Source organism: Symphodus melops (assembly GCF_947650265.1).
Source record: "Symphodus melops genome assembly, chromosome: 21".
Classification (NCBI taxonomy): Eukaryota; Metazoa; Chordata; class Actinopteri; order Labriformes; family Labridae; genus Symphodus; species Symphodus melops.
In genome coordinates this window covers 16,279,016-16,301,662 of record NC_136711.1, presented here as the reverse complement: position 1 = coordinate 16,301,662, position 22,647 = coordinate 16,279,016, and the positions used below count along the sequence as shown (strand labels likewise).

The following is a 22,647-nucleotide window of genomic DNA, read 5'->3' as shown; positions in this document are numbered from 1 at the left end:
CACTCATTGTCTGCTGCTGCCAGTCTTAGAGCTGAATACTAAACCTCATTTATTTTACATGTAAAAAAAGACAATTATGAATGTTTTTTTCTTAACTTCTATTATGAAGTTTTAATGTGTTGAATAATTGAAGTAATTTTAGTAATTAAATGGACTAACACTTGAGTGAATAAACAGACATGGGTTAAACAATTATGATCATGATTAAGATTTTCTTTAACATTTTAGTCAATTGTCACAAAAAAAAAGTAGCCGCAGCAATGATCTCAAAATGTTTGTTTTGTTCAAACTGAGATCTCCTGAGTTGAAAGATAAAACTTTATTTAGGCGCTGAAGCAGCATAAATCAACTGGAAGAAACTTTTATTTCACGATGTCCACCTTGACATAGTTTAAACATGTTGACGGGAGAGTACCTCTTGTTTTTACTCACCTGCACAGGTTTATATATAAATGGATTAGGCACCAGGTTCAATCATATCGAGTCTTGATGTTATGTTAAGGTAAGACAGGAATCTTCTTCCAGTTCTTCCAGTGAGTCATCTCAGAAAAACAGAATTAGCTCCTTGATGCTCAAAGAATCAGTCTTTGTTTGTATAGTGCCAATTCTTAACAAATGTTTTCTCAAGACACTTTACAAAAAAAGAGCAGGTCAAGACCGCACAGAGCAGCATTTAAAGTTAAAGTCTAAAGGAAGAACTGCCTTTAAACAGGCCGAAACCTGGACTCATTGAACTCTGCCACAAATGTGTTGGCCGTGAAAAGTGGGGGAGATGCGGAGAGATCGCATCCACACAGCTCAGAGATTTGGAGGCCGGAGAGTTTACTGATGACAAGAATACAAATTGAGCTCTTTGGTGGGAATGCAGAGTTTGAAAAACGATCGTGTTGAGTAGAGAGAATTTCAGCGATTGTGACCATGTTAGGAATGATCCCAGAGCAGCGTTTTCATCCTCATGGACACAAAACCAAAACACACCGTGATTAATGAAACGACAGGAGGGGAAAGAAAACAGTGACTGTCTCGATGCAAAAAAACTTTATTGTCCATTTGATAATTTCTCCGACATTGTCACTCTTAATTCTACAAAAGTGGGGTCCAGACCCATTCCTTTGATATCATACTGAGACTGTTGGCCTCATCTACACATTTGGACTGTGATAACATGACTGTTTGCAGCTTGGATATAGTAGTGCAGAACCAGAGCCAGCAACAGATACGTAACACTGCAGAAGGATATGGTGTTTCAATGTGTGTGCAGTGATCCATCATCAAGTTCTCTACAGGAGGGTGCAGGCTGACCTAGACTAACATGCTTACTTTACTATCGCCTCATGCACAGGAAAGTGTGTCTTCTAGGTAACAGCAAATAGTGCATTAAACGTTGTTATTGTCCCTTTTGACTTTATGTTATGTGAGCGCGCGTTTGTGCGCAAAGTGTGTAAACCTTTACAAATTGTTCACATAGTTTCCTCCACATCCTAATAAACAACACAGTGTTTTGCAACAAATGAAACACATAATCAGGGCATCAACGACAGGTGATCAATACGTTAAAGTTATACAAAACCAAAACAACTGAAAAGGTTCAGAAATGAGGAGACGTCTCGGTGGGATGACGATAACGAGGGAATATGATGGATGAACAAAAAGCCAGCTTACTGCGCAGTGTTGGCTAAAAACTCAAAATTACAAATTCTCACTTTAAATCCCTTTTACAATGGCAACAAACATATAAAATAATAATTAAATACACTGCAATGTCCGGATTCGAGTACAACAGGCCGGTGCAAACAGTTTTTGTTTGAACAGAGCGTGAGCGTCGTCCTGTGGCAGAAACAGAGGAGATGCAGCTTGTCATCTTTATTGCTTGGTGGTCGTTGTTGATTTCCAGTTGCACTACGATAATACTGACATGCTAAGATGAGCTGTAGGAGAAGAAATGGGGTGGTAAGCGCTTGTGAGTGTGTGTGTGTGTGTGTGGTTGAAGAACCAGGTTAGTGTTAAAAGTCTGTTTAAATCCAGTTGCGGTGGCGTGTTTGGATGTCACGTACATTCCCCCTCTGCGTGGTTCTACATTCTGTGTGAAGTTTTACGTTTCAGTCCATTTCTGTTCATGATTTGGCCACCATTTCTTGGCCTATTCACCAACTTACAAGTCCGCCTGCTTCTGTGTTCACATTCAGCAGAGGTGTTTGGAAATAAAGGCGAGAATGAGAGGACAAAAATCGGCAGAAGAGTCGAAAAGCTGCATGCGAAGTCGAGACAGGAGCTCCCTGATCCGAGGAGAGGAGTCAGCGTGTTTTTAGTTTTGCCAAGGTAAGGTAGTCCGGTGGGAGCTGACATTTATGTAGTGTCCTCTCATTCAACAAACAGTTTACAACAGAGAAGAAGAAACACAGAAGTAATAAATCCGATTGCCGATCACAGTAGCCCCTGACTGTTAGGCTGGTAAGAGAGGAGAGGAAAGGGGAGGAGAGGAGCAGCATGTGTTTTTTTTCTACAGATAGAGTCACAATACAAAGCTCTCATTGGTCAGACCTACAGGTAATAAATAATAACGTAGCAACAAGTAAAGTTACGGACAAAAAAAAACAAAAAAACAACACTCCTGTGAGATAAAAGTGCACAGAGGACTGACTGCTGAAGCCTTTCTGATCCTCTTCCCTCCTCTTTCCACTCAAAAGGAGTTTTAGCGCCAGCAACGAGGACATCCAGGAAATGTTCACACTGATGTTGGGGTGGGTGGGTGGGTGGGGAGGGGATGTTTCCCTGTTCAGTGAGGACAGTATCCAGCGATGCAGCACTATGGCAGGGTAAAAGAGCTGACTCTGGACGTATCAGTCTGTTGGGTTTTCGTGGGTGCGAGTGTGGGCTTGTTGGGTGTGTTACACAATGAGTGGTCCGCGGCGGGGATGTTTAGGACTCTGGCCGTCCCGGGTCTCCGCCCCCTGCTCCTCCAGGTTGATGTTGCTGGTGGAGGTGTGGTGGGGACGGGGCTCCAAAACAGGCCGGTAGCCCCCGAGGTACATCAGACCTGTATCAGCAGAGAAAGACAGACAGAGAAAGAAAAGGCTCAAATTGCAAAATCGTCACAGACGTCAAATATATTCTGGAAGTTAGACGAAGGATGTGACTGATATCTAACACGTGACTCAACTTCAAACTTAATTTTTTTTTAATTTGTCCCCAGGGGGCAACTGATAGAGTCTGATTTGAGACTCTTGTCTCTGGAGCCTCCTCCTCAATAAACCTCTGCAGGCTCTGAAACATCTAAAGCTATGACTGGTTGGGTTTGTAACACGTCAGTGGCAGCTGGTATGTTATTTTCCGAGGGTGGGGGTTGTACATCGTGGTATGTTAGCTTGATGCTAACACATACTTGTAACTGTCATTAATGGGGAAACAGAAACTGGTTATTTAGCATGTCTACAGTCTATACAGTACAGTTGTGTACAGTAAATGGTCACTCAGTACCTACTTTGGAGAAGGTACTCTTCTAATTGTCACTTTTCAGTGATTGGTCCAGACCTGATTGGTTGAACCCCCAAGCCAATACAACACTAACAACCTAAATCTACAGACACTACGCATATAGAAATAAGTAAGCAAGGCTATCATGTCAACACCATAGACTGTACAAAACATGGGGGAGTCAGTAAAAAATAAAGACAACTTTTTTTTTCCGGTGTCGATGGGTCAAGACGTTATCAAAAATGAAGTCCAATCACGACTGGGTGAGGTGATAGATATGTTACATACAAGTAAGGACAAAGATTAATACTTTATACTGTATTTCAGGGTCTGATCTAGGGTCTGCCCATAACTTCATACCTAGTCCTGTATGTGCACTGGGCACGACTCCTCATCTGTCCATCCGAAAGAAGGCGAAAGGAGGAAGAGAGAAAAAGGAGAGAAGAGGAGGAAAACGTCCAGGAAAAGACAGGAGAAGATGTGAAGGATGACGGGGGAGAAAAAGAGAGATAACAGAACACTTTTACGACACAGAAAGAGATAAACATGTCACAACATACACCATAAAAGACAAAATGTGGGGATGAAGATACAAGGAAATGAAATCGAGATTTAAGACGGGAGGGGGTTGAGAGCTACGATGAATGATGCAGAGCTAAAGGCTAATCATGACTCGGCTGTTTTGTTTTGGAGAAAAATTAACAAAAACAAGAGATTAGTAAGCAAAGAAACAAGGTAGACACCTTTGGCCTTCATCACAGTAACCCTCAGAGAGTTTGGAAGCAGGGGGAGGATGATGATGATGGGGGGGGGGGGTGGCGGGGTGTGAGAATGATTTGCAGATGTTGGGCAAAGCAGCTCGGAGCTGGCAGACGCTGAACATGAACTTTGTCTCTGGGATGGACCCGACTCTCTCTCAATCTAACTCTCAAACACGAAGAGTGAGAATAAAGCATGCATACATCAGACTCAGAGTAAGACGCACGCACACACTAGAAACCAACGCAAACACACACACACCAGGGCTTCAGCTAAAGGAGGGGGAGGAGGAAGAGAGTGCAAAGCTAACCAGTACAGAAAAGCAATGAAGCACCACAACACCAAAGGGGAGGGATGAAGAGAAGAAGGAGAGCTCCAGATCTTCATGCTGGGTAAAGATGCTATAAATATACTCCTCTCTGGATGTTTATGCTGACCAAATAATGTTTTTATCTATTTTAGCACGTTAGCATGGTAAGCTAATGTGTCCTTATCTTTTTTGACAGGTAACTCATGCACTCTTTGTTCCCCCTCATCTTCCTCACTCTTCTTTTCCCTTCCCTCATCCCCCACCCGACCCCACCTCACTCTCACGCCCAATCCTCAGCTCTCATTGGTCCATGTTCGAGAGGTTGCCACTCACCGGCGAATCGGCTGTCGGAAGCCTGCTCATTATCCAAACCCAAAGAGGGCGTGTCACAGAGGGCGACGCCCTGATTGTTATTGGCCAACTCTGGACACCTGCTCCGCCCACCTGCAAGCGAGGGCAAAAGTCAAACAAGAGCAGCCAGGCACAGCAGGGAGGGAGGAGTGGGGCAGGCAGGGTGAGGTAGGGAAGAAGGGAGGGTGTCAGAGGTGGAGGGGTGAGGTCGGCCATGCTGGAACGGCACTACATCTAAAGAATTAATCTTTTTTTTTATTATTATAAAAGGAGTTTGTTTTGGTGACATATTGCATTTCTCTCTCGTTTTTATATGTGCATATATGTAAAAACAATTATTTATAGTTTTTAGGAAGAATTTAATTGGCACACTGTTCTGCTGTGAGTGATGCATCGATGTACAGTTTCCCCCTATTCTTTTGAAAAATTAAAAAGTAGATTCCTGGTTTCTTTTGCAGACTTGAGATAGTGAAACCATTTCATGTGGACAGAACATAATCAAAAAAGAGCGGCAACATTTTTTTTTCTCCATACATTTAGAAAAAAGCTTAACATCATCATGTAGGGGCTTCTCCACCTCGATGGGGACACACGATGAGGCTGAGCATGTAAAGATTTAAGTCTCCTAAAGTGAACAATAAATAAATAATGATGCTCTGACGCCAGCCAAAGAACACACAAAAAGAACAACATGTACAAAATGGCCAATTTGTTCACAGGACGCTCACTGACTAAACCACCAACCAATCTTCCCCAATAGATGTTTTATTTTTAAATTAAAAATCTGGCTGAAATCAGTTTTTTTAAAGAGACAGTTTTATTTTAACGAATCCTTGAGAAGTAAAGTTTTGTCGATTAGAATACATAATGGGCTGATTTGATCTTATTATAGTCGTCATGGTAACAGGTTTGGAGGACTGTTGGTGGGTACATCAGCACTTCTTAAATCCATGTGGGATGATAGTGTGATAGATATGTTTGATGTATTAATTTACCCTGAACTCTGTGCTATGTTATTCACAGCTAACTAGTGTTATTTCATTTTATTACAGATTGTACAACGTAGAAGCTGTTATGATGAAACCATGACAATAATAATAACAGATATTATCATTTATTTGTTTTTTCATAGAGATTTGGGGCATTTACATTTTGAGTTCTAAGAAGCATGAGAAGCATTTTAAGCTTAGACTTCCTTAGACAAAGACTTGTGTTTTACATAAATGTAAATATTAGGTTTTCTTTGCAGTGCAGTATTTTCACTAACTTTGGTTGCCCACCATGTTTCTCTCTCTCTCTCTCTCTTGAAGTAGAGCTGTCAGTGCACATTTTATGGAAAGCAAGAAAGAGATTGATGTTTTTTTGTCTTTTTGCAGAAACACAAAACCGCCAGACTTGAATTATTTTGCTGTTTTTTGTTTTTTTTTCGAGTTGCTCTGTTATCTCAGGAAATACTTTACAGTTTTAGCTTTTACATTAGCATGGCACACTGGAGTTAATTATCTTATCATTTTGGTGTGTATTTCTTATTTATTAGATTAGGTACAAAATGAGGCTCTTCTCTGTATTGATTTTTTTTCTGCCTTTTCCAGCATGGCCAAATAAGAGTTTCTGACATGTGCAAAATGTGCAAGTGCCTCATGCCTGCAGCAAGCCTGTGTGTGTGTAGGTGTGTATGCGAGTGCTAAATGGTGTGGAGAAACTGGCAGAGATGGCTGGATGATTGGCAGCTCAGCACAGACACAAAGACAGGGCACATACAGAAGCTGTCTGACAGCGCCGGTGCAGATGCACACACATGTTGCGTGCAAACATACATCCTGCAGTGCGTGCGTGTGCACATTCACAGTCTGTCAGGCAGCACAGGTCCGCTCGTCTCCTAAAGGACTGAGAGGTCATTCAGTAACTCACAAGGTACTCAGAGATCGTTTCAGTCTGGCCCCAGGTGTCAGAACACACAAACACATACACACACAAACACACAATCCACAGAGAGACTAATTTACATAAACATGTTGCAAACTGTTTTCTAAAGAAAGGTGACCTTGTTATTTTTGCCCAAAGCCTTCTGCTCATTGACTCTCAATCTCCACACATAAACGCAATTTCGTAGCACTCTCCCTTTATTACAATCATACGCAAAGACACACACACACACACACACACATACAGATGGGGCATGAAAAAGCGTTCATGGTGCAGCAGCTTTAAAATGCCAAAAGCGAAGTGCAGATCCTTCTGAGCGATCACATGAAAATGGCATACCTCGTACACGTACACACACACATACACACACATTTATATAAAGAAGGTGCAGGTCATGCATATGCAAGGCAGTAGCCTGGTGTGCAGCAGAACCTCATCTAAACAAAACAGGATGCTTGGCCGTGCGCGCTTCCCGTTGTAAATGACAGGATGGGCTCAATGACTGGAATCAATTAATCCATTAATTGTTACACGATCACAGACTATTGAATTCCCTGATGAGGAACAGTAGCCCTATTCAGTTTCAAGGCACGTTTTTGACAAGGTGAAATTTCACCTTCAATCTGAATGTCACAGAGGTGTGATTGGGGGACGAAGTGCCCCTCCCCCCCGTACCATCTTCAGTGGTAGTGTTACAGAGCCTGCAAGGAAGAGCAGCACTGTGTGTGCGTGTGTGTGCGCGCGCGCGTGTGTGCGTGTGGAGCTCCAGCTGTGCGATGCTTCTGCAACACCAAAGTCAATTCTTCTTCAAACATTTCTTCCTTTCAGTCTGTAAACAGGCCTCGCCCTAATGTTCCTCGCTATCCAATCACAAAGTCGTAACCATGACAGCCGTCTGTTGTGGGCCTCAACCGGGCAGCTGATTGGTTGACTTTCACTGTAGATTTTGACAAATAAAAAAAAAAGAAGAAATAAAGTATTTTTGATGTCTTTCAGAAAAGAAAAAAAAGGAACATTTAAATCGGTGTCTGAGATACATTTGAGGGGCCAGTTCGAGTTGATTCTGTTGAATCTGTAAATTCAGCATGTTAGTGGACTTTTAAGATCTCTGAGTGAACTGTGAGGTCGATTAAGGTTCTCCTGCACACACTGTATGAGAAGCCATTCACTGAATGTCGTGGCGTCAGCGTCACATGCATTTTGAAAGAGGCTGCCCCCTCTAGAGGACAATCACTGACATGTTTCTTTTTTCACTTCATTTTGAAAGGATTTACTGACGGCAACCACATAGTATATTAGATAGACCGCTGAGTCCATAATATAGTTTGTATGAAAGGTGTTTGTCTCATGACCTGAGTGCAACGAATGCAAAGGGTGGTGAAAGGTCAGGGGGTTTAGAGGTGAGAAAAGGTCGCCATAGTTACCTTTCCCATTAGATGGAGAGGAACAGTCCTCCTCCGTGACATCATTTCCCTGAAGAAAACCGAAGAAAAGCTTTTGTTACGAGTTTTATAAATACAGAAAATGTAATCCTCTCTGCTCTGAGGTGGGATAAAAAAAATCGATACTGCAATTTATCGTTGCCATCATCGGAAAGCTGGTGCAAAATATCGTTATCTATTTAAAGAAAATCAGCTAAACCATCGACAAAAAACTGCAATGAACATATACTGGGACATTAATTCTGCACTTGATCTTTTCAGGGTCATTTTAGATTCTTCAGGAAATCAGATATTCCTTTGTATGACTCGCTGGTTGTCTTGCAATATATCCTATACCCTGAGTCTCTACTACACAAACATGCGTGTGCAACAGTCACCTCTGAGTCCTGCTCATCTACGGCCATAGAGTAGTTTTGTTCCTTTTGCTCCTGGGAAAACTCCTAAACGTATGAAATAATAAAATAACCTTAAATACATTTACAAGACAACTTCATCCATCTGACCATCGGTACATATCTGGAGTCCTCACCCCGTCCTGCTGCGACGGTCCTCGGCTCTCCATGGGGGCGTCCTGGTTCTCCTCAGCCTCCCCGTCTCCCCCGTCATCCCCCCCGGGCTCGCCCTCGGCCCCGGCCAGGTAGGACCCTGACATGGAGGACATGGTGTCAATGCTGATGTGGGAGTGCTGCGAGTGGGAGGAGGCCATCGACATCACTGAATGGACCAGGCTGCAGCTCACGGGGTCTGGCACACAGACGGAGACACACATCACGGTCGAGTTTTTTTTTTTTTTTCCTTTGTTTGGGTTTGGGTGGGATCGTGGGTGGGTATCCTTATCTTTCAGTTATTGTAAATTTTAAAGAGATTTGTTGCCACAGCTGTGTGATTTGTGACTGTATTGAAAAGATGAAAAGCAAACATTTCTATTTTTTGCGTTACCCTTTTTTCCTTGAGCCTTTTTTTTTGTTTTTTTGGGTTTTTTTTTATTTAGAGTACTTGTACTTAACACGTAGTGAATTCCTACAGGTTGATTAGCAACAGCAACGGATTAGCTTTGCAGAGGTTACTGTTTTATCGAGCCTTTGATTCCAGCTGAAATAATAGTCCTCTCTTCCTGTTTTGGACCAAAGAGCCGTCCAGCAGATTTCCCTTCAAATCGGATCCAGTGGCAGCAACATAAACCACGGCGGTGAGTCCAGAATTAGATTTTTTCAGGCTTTTGCTTGTAACGTTCTTGCTCAGTGTTAGAGATGGGGAACGCCACTGTGAGCATATTTTCACACCAACTTCATGAGGCGCAACAACAGATGGCTCGAGCTGCTTCAGATGTGGATTATTTGACTTTTTTTTTTTTGCATCTTTTATGTGATTTTTTTTTTTTGGGGGGGGAAAAAAATACATTTTATCAACACAACGGGCTTCTTCTGCTCTAAACCTCTTTTGTGTAGTTAAAGTCTTAATGACCACCAGCAGACCATTACAGTCCTGGTTCTTATTCTTCTAATCAATCTGTTGTTAGAAAGAGAAACTGACTGCTTTTAAAAGTTGGGATTTGTCTCGTAGTATTCACTTGCATGCATTGGGTTTGGCTATTTATATTTATTCATCCATGGAGTTATTATGAATGCAATTCTATCTACCCAGTGGCAGTTTGGTTGATATCTTTAAACTTATTTAGAAATGACTTTTCCAGGGGGCAGATACATTTTCACAGCCAGAACAACAAAGACGTGCACAGATACATACAAAGCTCCAGACACAAATACAGCACTGCCTTGTGTGTTACTTTAAAACCAGGAGTAAGAGACTTCAGACTGAAGTGGAGACTGAACAGATATCTAAGTGTTTTAGACAAAAAGTCTGTATCTTGTCTATCTGTCTTTGTGCTTTACTTTGTGTTGCTGCTGCAGTTTTAATTTGAGTACACAGCGTTCAGATGTTTTCCCAGTTTAGATCCTGAAATGTGATCGGGTGCAACAAGGTGAGGTTTCTGCTCTGTGTTCTTTTATCTACTGGTGACTTAGCGCTTCTCTAGGTGTGTGTGTGTGTGTGTGTGTGTGTGTGTGTGTGTGTGTGTGTACCTTCAGGGGAGGTGATGGTGGAGGACAGCGGGGTCCCAGTGCAGGAGGAATGGTCGATTGCTCCAGAGGAGGACAGAGTCAGGTTCTCGCTGTCTGGAGTCACTCCATTCTGTAAAACAAGAAGAAGAAGAAGAAGAAGAAGAAGAAGAGTGGTAAGAGGAGGAGCTCACAACACAATCCTTCAAACACACACACACACACACACACACACACCTCCTGCTGATCCACAGCCAGTTTGTGTCGACAGGCCTCGGATTCGCTGCAAGACTTCTCGTCCTCCTCTTCAGGAAGCACAGAGGAATTCTGGGAAAGTGACCTAAAAATGAAACAAATACAAAACGTGAATTAAAGTGACTGAACTGTAGTATTTATTGACTATATAGTTCAATAAAATATTATTTAAATTAGATGCTCTATAATGTGAACACTCATTTAAAAATGCTGCGACCGGGACACATTTGATTCAGTTTCATTATTTTTTTAAGAATCTGTTTATTTGCTAGTTTGGATTTAGAGTTTCGCTTAAAGTCGTTTCTGGCGACCCCTGTGGATAAAAAGGGACTTCTTTATCTTTTTACCGATTTTGTTCTATAAATGTTTCGGTGTTAGTTTTAACAAATAATCCGATCCTGGTTTTCAACAGTCAGAGTTCACAGAGTTTTCTGCTCCTTGATGAAAGAATAACAAGGCACAGCCTGACTCACTTTGAACCACTCTTCTTGAGTTTGAGTCCCTGACTGGAGTTGGAGTGGTCTAGAGGGGAGACGGAGCGGGCTGGTGCTGGGTGAGGCTCGCTGCTGTAGGGAGGCAGTGCTCCGGAGACGTGGCTGGGGCCGGAGTGGAGAGGAGGAGGGACCACAGAGGAGGTGTTCAGGGGGCCGTTCAACGCCTCCAGGAGAGACACGACCTCGTAGCCCGGAGGGATGTGCTCTGACGCCTGTGAAAGAGGACACTGGGGATGTAAGCTAGCTCGGACTGTGGTCATCATGATTTCATACATTTATGGTGTTTGTTTGTGACTCACCGAGTGCTCTTCTGAGTCAGAGGTCTGTGACGTGATGACGGGGTTAAAGCTGGTGGGAGACAGAGGACTAAGTTTCTTCCTCATGGCTCGGATCTGCAGCAGAGCTCTGAATGCTAGAAGAAAGACGCACGTGTTACGTTTGGTTTCATTGCTGTTACCTGGAATCTGAATCATTAACGTTTGCGAAGAGGGAAGTTCTGACACCAGAAGCACGAGTTGGTTGAGCAGAGGGAATGTTAAATAACACGATTGTTTCAGCTCCAGAGAAAAAAAAACAACCTGTGATTGTCTGAGCCATGAAAAGGAAGTGTGGGAACTTTTAACCCTGTTGATAAAAATCGTTGGCTCCTAGCTTGGGTGTTAGCTCGTCGAAATTAGATTTACTCATGTTGATGAAAAAAATAGTGAGGACAAACTAAGGGAAAGCGTATTCAAGATGTGTAGAATAAGTGTGTTGAAAAATTCAAATGTCTGGCTACACTTGTAATTCAGGCTCTAAGAAACCATTCAAAATGGACGTCCATCTTTAACAGAAACATGTCGCCTGTCTGTGTTTGAGTGGGGCTAGGGGAAGTCCACCGAAGTTCTGCTTGAAATGTGGTTTGATCAAAGACACATGCACAGTCTGGACATGTGGATATGAAAGTTTTCTTGCGGACTCCCCAAAAAATTCTCACCTCCTCTGGCAACTATGTTGAGCAGTCTAAAGAATAAATAATGCATTGTCTATAATCACTGGTCTCTTTAACCTCTGTGTACCAAATCTCCAAATCTTTTTCTGATGTCATTGAGATATAAAAGTGTTTTTTCAGCCACTTTCCAACAGTCGGGTATGTGGTGTTGTAAAGAGATCCTTCATGATCGATGGTAACTCACGCAGTCTGCAGATGGGGCAGCAGTTGGCCTGGTAGCGCAGAGTGTCCGCGCAGGCGTTGCAGAGACACAGGTGTCTGCACGGCAGGATAAGTGTGTCTCGCACATCTGACAAACACACCACACACTCAGCACTGTTGTCACTGATCTCGTCGTCAGCGACCTGCAGACAGAGAGCAATCGAACGTTAGGGAGAAAGAAAGCGTTCCTCGTCAGGGCATCGACAGACAGAGGAGTTAAACTGCTTTCTTTTTTACCGCACTGCCACATCACTTCTGATGCATTCAAACAGGCGCAGACAGAAGAATCCTCTCTGATGTTTACCTTTGATTCTTGGCTGTTGTATTTGTTCTCTATCCCATAGATCTCCTGCAGGAGATAACTCACTCCATCCACCTGGGAATAGGAACAAAGTGAAGATTAAAAGGCAGCGGGTCTCATGGGCCAGGTGTGATGCACAACAGGGAGACACAGCTTTGGTGTTTCTTTGTCTTTGAAAGCCATCAAACAAAAGACAGAAGGAGAGAGGAAAGAGAAGACGGCGCGCTCACCACTTGTTTCTGCTTCAGAGGCTTCACACAGTAGCTCCCGTCCATGTGCTGACAAAGAAAGCAACAGTTGACATTGATTTATTTTGCATGACTCAACGTTTGTCTTGCTGTCAGCACTCATTCATACACCAGACCAACAGATATCTTGATTCTCCTGCAATGTCTATATCACACCAACACTTGTTCCAAATCATCCAGGTATTTATCGAGAATGGACGCTGCCCCATGATTATCTCATTTAGTTTCTTCGCAGTGATTCAGTAAAGAGTTCTGGAAATCAGTGGGTTGAGTGCAAGTAGGAACTGCATTTAGCTCATTCAGAATATGACAATGGTGGCACTCTGCCAAAAATGTCAAGAAGAACGTGCTAAATAAACACCAAGGTGGAGCAGCTCAACCCTTTCTTACTTTACTAATCGACTCAAAGAATTAGGAGAACTATAACTTTAAAATTGAATGCACCGTTCTCCCAGTGATGGACACAAACCAGAAAATAATCAAATGGGAAAGAAAATTTGACAATAAGAAATTATAGAATGAAAAGATTACTCTGGCTCTGATAAAAAATAAAAAATAAAATCTTACCTTTTCAAAAGTTGCCAGCAGTATGTGAGAGTGTCCCAAATGTTCTGCAAAGAAAACATCAGACATGTCATGGTTTTTTTAAAAGACAATCAGACCCTCCGTGTGTTCAACAAGCAGCAGCTCACCTTCCCCTTCATCTACAACCGCCTGAACCACCATTGGAAAAATCTCTTTGTCGATGTCAAACAGCAACTGAGGAGAAAAACAAGGAACGTGAAGGATTCATCTTTTTACTTTCTTAGATCCTCTTGGGGAGTTTTTTTTTTTGGCATTCGAAACGACACACGCTTCTTACCTCCTCATCGGCCCACTCACTGAGGTTAACTGTGTGTGAGGGCAGACAGAACTGCTGGCACACTCCCCTCTTAAAGTGCACCGTCTCAGACTGCAGAGAGCTGTCCTGAGGCAGGTAGCTACAGGAAACACACACAGAAACGGTGAATACAAATTTGTTGATTACACACACACACACACGTTTTCATCGCAGGTTCTCTGTCTAAATGTGGCAGCTGTAGTTTTTATTCATGATTATTTAAAAAGGATTAACATGATAAGAGAGGGGGATAGGCAGAATTTTGCATCCACTCTACTTCACCTGAGCTGAATGCAGCAAGAAATATTCGACAGAATTTAGAGCGAGCGAGAGGGCGGAGGTGATAACGCCGATACTCTGAGAGCGTTGGCCAAGCAGCGCGAAGGTGAAGCTGCTTCAGACTCTTTCCTCCTCGCCCGTTTGTGTTTCCCACTCATAGATTTTTATTCAACGTAGCATAAAAAATAAAGGCCTAAATGTCATCATGGCATCAGGCTTGGTTGCTTCGTCCGTCCTTTCTGTCCCGTCCTTTGTCCTCCTGAGACCCCACACCACCCCTCCTGCTTAAGTCTCCCACTGTGGGGTGCATAATAAGAACCAGCGAGTCCGGAAAAGTTCAGGATACAGCTACCGAGATCTGGGAGACCAAGTTGGCCCATCTTCAAAGTGTCAATGTGAATATTTGAGGATTGAAAGCAGATGTCTGCTTTGATGTGAATGACATTGTACAGTCACTCATTTTTTTCATAACCAATAGTGATACCTCAACATATTTGCAACAGGAACTACCCCCTTTGCTTCAAAACATCCCGAATGAAGCCCACATGTTTTTAATCGGGCTAACGTAAGACCTGCTGGATCGCCTCGGCACTAAAACTGTAGCTGTGCGATCAGTTGTGTTCTGTAACAACAAGCTGCAGGCTCATTCTATTTATAATCTAAATCTGTTATAAGACAGGTGCGTAGGTGAGGAATGTGTCCATCAAAATCTGACAAGTAAACTCCCACACACTGTCAAACTCGCAAAGGAGGATTTATTGCCGACGGTTTCTGTGCTCTGCCTTCGTCAGGCGGACCGACTTACACCGGCACTCCGTTGTGAAACTCCTCGATGGCCTGGTAGTAGATGGTTATGGCCACCTGTGTGTCAGCATCGAAGGTGAACTCTATGTTGTAGCAGGCCCTGTTCTTCCCGGCCTCCTCATCACCCGGCAGCTTTAGGTCCTCGCTGCACCTTCAGGATGAGGAAAAGACGAGGATGAGTGAGGAGTATAGTTGTTGTTTTGGGTTATTTGCATATTTCAGTTGACCTTTTTGACTGTGTAATTTAAATTGTTTGAATGACAAGAAAAAAAAGCATGCATGATTTCTACACTGTGCCTTCAATCAAAAACAGTTCAGTGGACATAAAATAAGACGACAGTGGTGAAGTGGCAGGTTATATGTGTGTTTAGGTAAATAACTGTGCACACCGTACAAGCCGCAGCGTATCCTTGCGGATGTTTATAAGGCTTCGTAACGTCTTCACTGGTTCCTGAGGTGGAGGGGCTGCGTACGGGAACTGAAAACACAAAGAAAAATAATTACATGTACATGAAAGTAAAACACATGTTGTGAGACTAAAGAATAGTAGCATTTATTTTCCCTTAACCGCCCCGACATTCCTCTCTTTCACCACAGGGAACTCAGGGTTATACAGTGGCCTCCGCTGCTCCCGGGTTTAACCTTTACACGCAAGGGTTTCGATTGGTCAGCACCACGAGATGTGTGCTGACAAGTGCTGAGCCAGAGCAAAAAAAAAAAAAAACTGCTCAGATTGTGTCTTTCCAGAGACACGGTTGAAGTTTCAGACAGTGCTTGGCACTTTTTCGCACACACAGAGACCACAGGAGTGTAAACTAGTCCAGGGTCAAAGAGTGTCTGTTTTTTTTTAACTTGGCTTTAAGTATTATTTTCTCTACAATCTCCAGCATTGAAGTCCAGATCTAAGAAAATGGATACGTGACCTTTAACATGATCCCTCTCTTTGTTGTGTGTTTGAAGCCAGAAGCTGCTGACGAAGAGTAAACGCAGAGTGGAGGTGGTTTGAGGATCATTGCAGGAGAAACATGCAGGATGTGGTCAGATACCTCCACAGTACAACCACTCATCGGTTTCAGTGCGAGGGTATGTGAGTGGTTGTGAATGGCACCACTTTCAGTGCTATTACCCATCTGGGCTCAGCAGGAGTCACGCCTGTAAACTACACAAACTAGCACGCGCTGTGAAAAGAACCATTCATGAGAGAATGTACAGGCAACACTGTAGGTCTCATTCATCACACTGACACTGAATTAATTCTCCACTGACGTCACGATAACGCTCATGGTTGGAAACTTCTTTCTTCTGATCAAAAATCCAACTGTTGTGTTTGAGGTTCTGACAAATCACTTATCAGTTCCCTACTTCCCTGATCGTCAGTGACTGATAAGACATTGGTAGGTGGACGTAGGGCGATATTAAGAAAAACATAAATTGTTAGCTAACGTTAATCGTAGCTTGTAAACTGTAGTCATGTGGTTGAATGCTTTTCAACTTTATTTTAAGCACTTACAATGTTTCACCACTGGTTGATTTACGAACAAACAAACATGCCAGGGTTCGACAAATACTCCGAAGAAGGAAAAACCTCCGGATTCAGACAATCAGAGTGACAAATGTCCAAAGTCTTCAGGGCTTTAAAGGTTCTCAGAGTGTCGCATATTTTGTTATGGATTGCTGCAGCTCAACAGAATAAAGTTTGTATGTGGGTTTTCTGCTCCTAAATGTACGTTTATAATATTAGCTCCTGCTGCAGCTGTTGCAGGATTCATAAAAACCAAAACTAACATTCCTTCCTAAAAAAATTAACAAAAACGCAAGGAAAGGCATTTATTCTTAGGGTTATCCTCTGGAGATGATTGTGAAATTCTGTTGAAAATTTGAAAAATGTCCTGCCAACATCCAGTTGTTGTTTCCATCCATCGAGCACTCGCATGGCTAAAAAATCATTTTAAAAATACATGTGCAAGAGTTTCTAAAAAGCTCTAAATATAGCCTCGTCCATTATCATATTTGTAGAGCGGTCGCAGGAGACGGAGAACAACAACTGCGGTTTGGTTTTATGATTCTACTGCACCATCTGCTCAGAAACCACAAACCTTATATAATGCTGGTAAAGCTTCAGTCACACGAATGAAAAAAAACCCAACATGCTAACACCGGCTGAATTCTCTTTCCCACAGGAGGATTATAATCACCCACATAATCTGGAGAAAAACTGCACTCCTAATTTTAGCCCCAGTCTAGACAGAAACAGCACTTGGACTTTCCATATCAGCGTCACCTCGTCAAATTCTTTCACTCAGTCAAATTAATACAGTCTTTTTCAAATTCTCTCTTTTCTCCTTGGACTTGAGCTCATTTTGTTTCTTATCTCCAGCTCTCATTAGCTTGACCTTCAGGTTCATGATGTGGTTGAACGAACCCTCCGGAGGGACGTCACTTATCAGCGGTTCTGTGCAGGGAGCCAGCAGACTGTCGTTCCACTTTGAATTAGTCTGAAGCTGAAATAAATTACAATCGGTCACAGCCTGAGAGACTGTTAATTGAAGCTGCAGGAGTCAGGCCTGTTGAAATGTTGATGGAAAAGAGACAGTAACACCTTTTGATGCTGAAAGAGAAAGTGACCTTTTTCTTTTTCGAATCTGAAGAATCGCTGCTACTTTGAGCTCAGAGATCGACGACATTTCCCTATTTTCTGACATGACCAAAAAATTGGAAATCTGGGATAGATATATGTTGTAGGTTGAAAACTGTACACAAGAAATGTATGTAAAAATACTCTTTTTTTATACTTTCGAAAAGACTTGTTTAATGCTTTGGCCTATAATTTGAGTTTAAAAATGTTAATTTTGTCTCATTTTGAGACTCGACATGAAGACACAACCTCTCAAGAGTTTTCCTTAAAACGCCCAGAAAGAACAGAGACATTTAAACTCTCAAAACACCTCAACAACCAGGGGAAATCCACTTTCTGATCAAGATCAATTTAAAGTGATCAAAAGCTCAGATTATAAAAGTTAGACAGAACATGTTGAACCTTGACTCTCAATGAGTCAGGTATATAAGGAGGACATTCCTGCAGCGGTTGCAGAGTTGATTTGTGCCTCTCAAGAACAACTTTGGGCAGCTGAAAAAATCTGTGTTTTATTCGGACACCAATGCAATCATACACCAATCACAATATTTGATGTTATTCACAGAGAGACGGTCATTGGCTCGGATATTTTGCCATATTAAACTATTCAATCGGGCTAAAAGATGGAAACAACAGCTGTATATTGGTGAACTAAAACGAGAGCACAAAGCCAAAGAAATACAACAAATCCAGTCAAAGGCATCGGCTCTTCACACCCAATGCATCCTGGTACATGTAAGCATGGAAATTCCTATATATCCTGCACTGATTTTATTATTTCACTGAATGACACGTACCATCAATATTGATTTGACATCCAAAAGAACAAATGAAAACAATTTCCTTTTCTAAATGAAATACAGCCGTTAAGGCTCAAGAGCACTTACTGCCACAGGTCGGGTCCCCAGGAAGTTAAGGTCCGTGTTCTCCCCAAACAGGTAACCCTCCGGATGGGTGGAGTCAAACTTCTCTCCCCCCATTATAAAATGGTTGGCAAAGTAACTTCCTGCATAGAAGAGAGAGAATTTTTAACTTAAAAACTGAGAACAGACTATAAGAAAACATCTGAGAGAACATACTGGTGACAAAACACCAAATCTTTATGAAGAATATGACACTAAATTCCAGAAAATGCTTAAGCAATAAATAAGTAGTCTTGTTTTTTTAGGCTCATTTGAAGGGAAACATGGGATCAATGTTTAATGATGCACTCGTTTCTTTTTGTGGATCATTAAACCAAAAGAAGATTCAGAGACGTCAGACGGACAAGCTGTCTGTTATTCTTGTTTTTATGACCCATCTGGCACCTAACGGTCATCAATCATTAACATTTCCTGTAAATGTTTGATCCACTTAGATGGCACCGTGACGCACGGATAGCTCCAGTCAGTGCACAAGCCAAGAACACTCAAACTGCTTTCTGTCTACCGTCATTAGTCTGCTTTATACTGGTTTTAACGATCAGGTAAAAGTGTCAGGTAAAAATAGTAATGACAGGGTGGGTGCAGTTTTTGTTTTTTTAATCTTGTGGTAATACGTTTGTTCAGACTACAAATGAAGCCTTAAAAGGGTGACGTCAGGGTGGTTTTTGGGCTGCCGCCGGTCCACCTGTTTACCAAGGGTCCAGGTCGAAGAAAACAACACTAAATAGACATTCTGCCTTTTAATAGCAGGGTGGGGTGATATCTTAAGTCTGTAATGCCGGTTCAGAGTCTTTAAATACAAGCTGTGAGGACATCTCTTCCCTGAATAAGGCTTTTCTGTCAGTGCTGGAGTTGAGAAAGCTCACCGTAAATAAATGATGCTCAAAAATATATATTTCATACAAAAAAGTGTATCAAGACCGGCTCTCTCTCTCGATCGCCTTCTTATCATTTACAGCAGGTAGGGGAGAGAAACTTAGCCAAAGCTTTGTCACCAGATCCCAGGAACAGGAAATAAGGCTGACAGATCGGTTTCAGCAGCAGCCATCACCACCTTACTCCTACCTCTCCCACCAACCCCCCCCCCCCCCCCCCCCCCCCCAGCATCTCTCAAGACTCCGACCAGGAGTGTAATATCGCGCAGAAAACGGATTCAGAAGAAAACTGGGGTTAGAGAGGCATTTATTGCGGCTACAAGTCTGTTTGTGTTCCTTTCCATCCGCTCAGATACCAATATTGTATCAGGCACATCACAACTGAGAATAAAGTAAGCCTGCTGTAATGTCACTATTTCTGTCCCAAGTCATATTTTGTCACACTTATCTATTAACTTAATGTCTCTGTCAACAATTGAACAGAAAAACAATAGCAGTATTTCTTCATGATTTGATTGTTTTGACAGACAGATTGGATTAAAGCTCAGCCCCGGCAGGACGTAATGTGCAATCACAAGATAAAAATCTCACACAGGACAAAAATAAAGACAGGCTGAAGACACACACAGGTCAGTTTGAGGTCGAGCGGGGCGCTGTGAGCCAATCTGACATTTAATTATCGATATGAACCTTTAAAGTATTCCTGAAAGATTAAGAATAATACAAATATGCCGATGCTGCCTCAAGCAAAACGGTTTAAGACCTCGGCCTTATAAATACCCGAAACAGGTTCAACATCAATACAAACATGAACAACTTTTGAGGTATTTTTTAAATACGCTTCTATTATTATTAGAATATCTAATCGTCAGTATTGTAATGGAGCCTACAGAAGTATACAATATTGAATTTGTCCTTAAATTTTTTTTTTAAGCAGCCCGTCTAGAGGAGGATAAACAGCCTTTTGTATAAACTGTGACATGTAAGACTCCTCCTGTATATTTAGTCTCGTGTATTAGCCAATTAGAGACAGAGGAGGGAGGGTCATCCCTTCACAATCCGCAGAACAAAACTGCCGATTATTACTGAATATTGTCAATCAATTACTGGTGTGAGTCCAATGGGATTTAAAAGTGGATTCACCCTTTGTATGGAGAAAACTAATTCTGCATATGTAAAAGTCATATCTTTCACCATTTTTTTAAATCATAAAATTCAATTAAAAATGTTTTTAAAATGTATTATCTTTACCTTATATTTATTAATTAAATAATTGAAAGATAAAGATTATTTGGTTGCATGGTGGAAAAAGAAGACGTTTGATGTCAAAAGATTTGCTTTTAGGCAATGCTTACATAATCTTGTAATTCTTAGAATCAATCCTTTTTTATTTCTCTCTTCTGACCATCAATCTGTCTTTTTCCCATTTAAATCTGAAGACTCTGAAGACTATGCTTTCATTTGTATTGAATTACTCTCATCACTCTCAGTCCTTGATGGTGTTCACCACCATGTTCCACCATTTTGACACTATACATTAGGAATAAAATGTGAAATGATAAGCATGAACCCCATGTTGGGTTTTGTTTTATATATTAAAAAAGGAAAGGTGCACTAACAAGAATATGCCTTAGATTACACTGTTTGTAGAAGTGTACTGAGTGATGTTTGGGATCTTCATCCTCCATGACAAGTAAACTCGAACAGACTACTAAAACAAATGTGTGTGTGTGTGTGTACATATATATATATATATAATAAAAATGCCCCTGTGCTGGTATCAGTATCACTTCAAGGACATCACATCGATTCAGTGCTAAAACAAAGAAAATAAATGATGATTAAATGTGAGAACAAATGTGAAGTTAATGTAATGTTAAGTAGAAATGGTGAAGAAGCATTGGCCCTCCTCTCTGTCTCCACAGGTAGCTGCTTCAGGTTGAAGGCTCAGATGTCCTGCAGGCCTGTCAGCAGCTATAAGGTAAAATGGTGATGGTGGTGATGTTTGTGGCCACTATCCCAAATCACAAATAAATCATGTGCATTGTACAGTGAGCTTCAGAAACCCTGTAAGGACAGATACCTTTTTCCTGGCCTGAACCTGTTGTTCGGTGACTTACCAGATTTCGGTGGATAACGGTACACCGAATTGGACGGAATGTCCACTTCTTCCACGCCTATGTTTTGTCTGCTCGTTAATGCTCCCATTTCCAGTCGGATACAGACTACACGGGTTCACGGGCATAACACTGAAAATGGCTCGCTTTGTTTGCGGCGTGTCCCCTTTATTCTCTATCATTTAATCCAGTTCGTGCAGCCCTGAACATTTTCTGTCGGGGCCTGAACCCCAGCCGTCCCGGGGATTAGTAGTTGTTCTGTGGCTGCTTATCCCTCCCCGGTTGGATGTTGCAGATTGTTTTCAGACAGAAAGCAGCCGCTGTAGTCCCTTTAATAATCACAACGGAGAAGTGCGCTCATATATGATGATGATGATGCACCTCAGCCGCAATATCGCGCAAAACGGAGATTTGCACCGCGCCTGGCTCAGCTTCCTTCACTGTTGCGCACAAAAAAAACAAACAAACAGCGAGGTGCTCGTCGACATCTCCCTGATCCACTAGATGTTGATTATAAACCTCCGGTGCTGTTTCGTTGCTGGATCCTGTCAGAGAGGTCTGTGGCTCCACATGACGTCAGCAAAAGGCTCAAATCCGGGCCGTGGTTTTTTGCGCAGTCCTCCTCTCTCCAGCAGCTTGTGTCGACCCGCTTTGTAACGTGACCTTCCTACGCCAAATGGAAGAGACTGCAGTGCAGAGAAGACCTTTCTGTGGAGTAGAAATACTGTCAACACCTTGGAAATGTTCGTGAAAACTCAACTCTCTAAATAGTTAACCCAGGAATTACCCCCTCGTTGTGATTTAACTGAAGCTTTTTTTTTTTTTTTTTTTTTTGCAACAAGTATGGTGGCGTCAATCTATGATTTTTCAATTTTTTTTTTAAATGCAGCAATATGTAGCGTTCAAAAAATAAATATCGTTTTCTCACGACAAAAATCCAGTTTCATCTTTATAGAAACTATTGAAAGGAACAAAAGAGAACGATAGTGGTCAAATATTTACGTTACTCGCGACTCCTTGACAACAGGGGGCAATGTAACCGTTGTAAACGAGGGCAGTGAAGAAGAAGCGTCCAATGAGAGGAGGCCAACAACACGGGGCGCATATGGTGCATTCATGTGATGTCAGACGCATCGGAAAAACGAATTTCTCTAGTTGTAAAATTCACATGAAAGCTTACTCAAGTCGGAATAACGACTCAGAAAATAATTGGGTCGCCGACTTGACGTCAGAATCATCCTCACCTGTGGGGCGAGATATGTTTTGTCAAATTTAAAATACATTTTTTTTAAATCCTGTATTGCACATAACATTTTGGCTGTAAT

At 42.1% G+C, this 22,647-nt stretch overlaps 1 protein-coding gene across 9 annotated transcripts; it reads right to left on the bottom strand.

Annotated features, from left to right (window-relative positions):
• Window positions 1–1,023: 1,023 nt before the first annotated feature.
• On the bottom strand, window positions 1,024–22,433 carry rnf157 (ring finger protein 157). Of its 9 annotated transcripts, none has more exons than XM_079334351.1 (20): window positions 22,325–22,433; window positions 21,326–22,030; window positions 18,295–18,413; window positions 15,162–15,250; window positions 14,774–14,923; window positions 13,672–13,789; window positions 13,502–13,568; window positions 13,377–13,420; window positions 12,792–12,839; window positions 12,565–12,636; window positions 12,244–12,403; window positions 11,368–11,480; window positions 11,048–11,280; window positions 10,557–10,659; window positions 10,344–10,452; window positions 8,792–9,006; window positions 8,640–8,702; window positions 8,245–8,293; window positions 4,877–4,987; window positions 1,024–3,037 (listed from the first exon to the last, which is right to left on the bottom strand). In XM_079334351.1, the coding sequence occupies exons 2-20, from the start codon at window positions 21,411–21,413 to the stop codon at window positions 2,889–2,891; spliced, it is 2,100 nt and encodes a 699-aa protein (XP_079190477.1). In that variant the 5' UTR covers window positions 21,414–22,030; window positions 22,325–22,433; the 3' UTR covers window positions 1,024–2,888. The 9 variants fall into 9 exon arrangements, with proteins under 9 accessions (XP_079190477.1, XP_079190478.1, XP_079190479.1 ...); XM_079334352.1 differs by having other exon boundaries at window positions 22,110–22,399; XM_079334356.1 differs by adding an exon at window positions 3,835–3,869 and having other exon boundaries at window positions 2,847–3,037; window positions 21,326–22,399.
• Between the last annotated feature and the right edge of the window lie 214 nt (window positions 22,434–22,647).

What these genes read in the sequence shown, in the direction of transcription:
- rnf157 (XM_079334351.1), bottom strand. Translation starts at nt 21,413, where the DNA reads ATGGGAGCATTAACGAGCAGACAAAACATAGGCGTGGAAGAAGTGGAC. An exon ending in GGTTGTAGATGAAGGGGAAG is followed by an intron (nt 13,421 to 13,501) that starts GTGAGCTGCTGC and finishes TTTTCTTTGCAG; the next exon opens with AACATTTGGGACACTCTCAC. An exon ending in CTCTGAAGCAGAAACAAGTG is followed by an intron (nt 12,637 to 12,791) that starts GTGAGCGCGCCG and finishes TCCTATTCCCAG; the next exon opens with GTGGATGGAGTGAGTTATCT.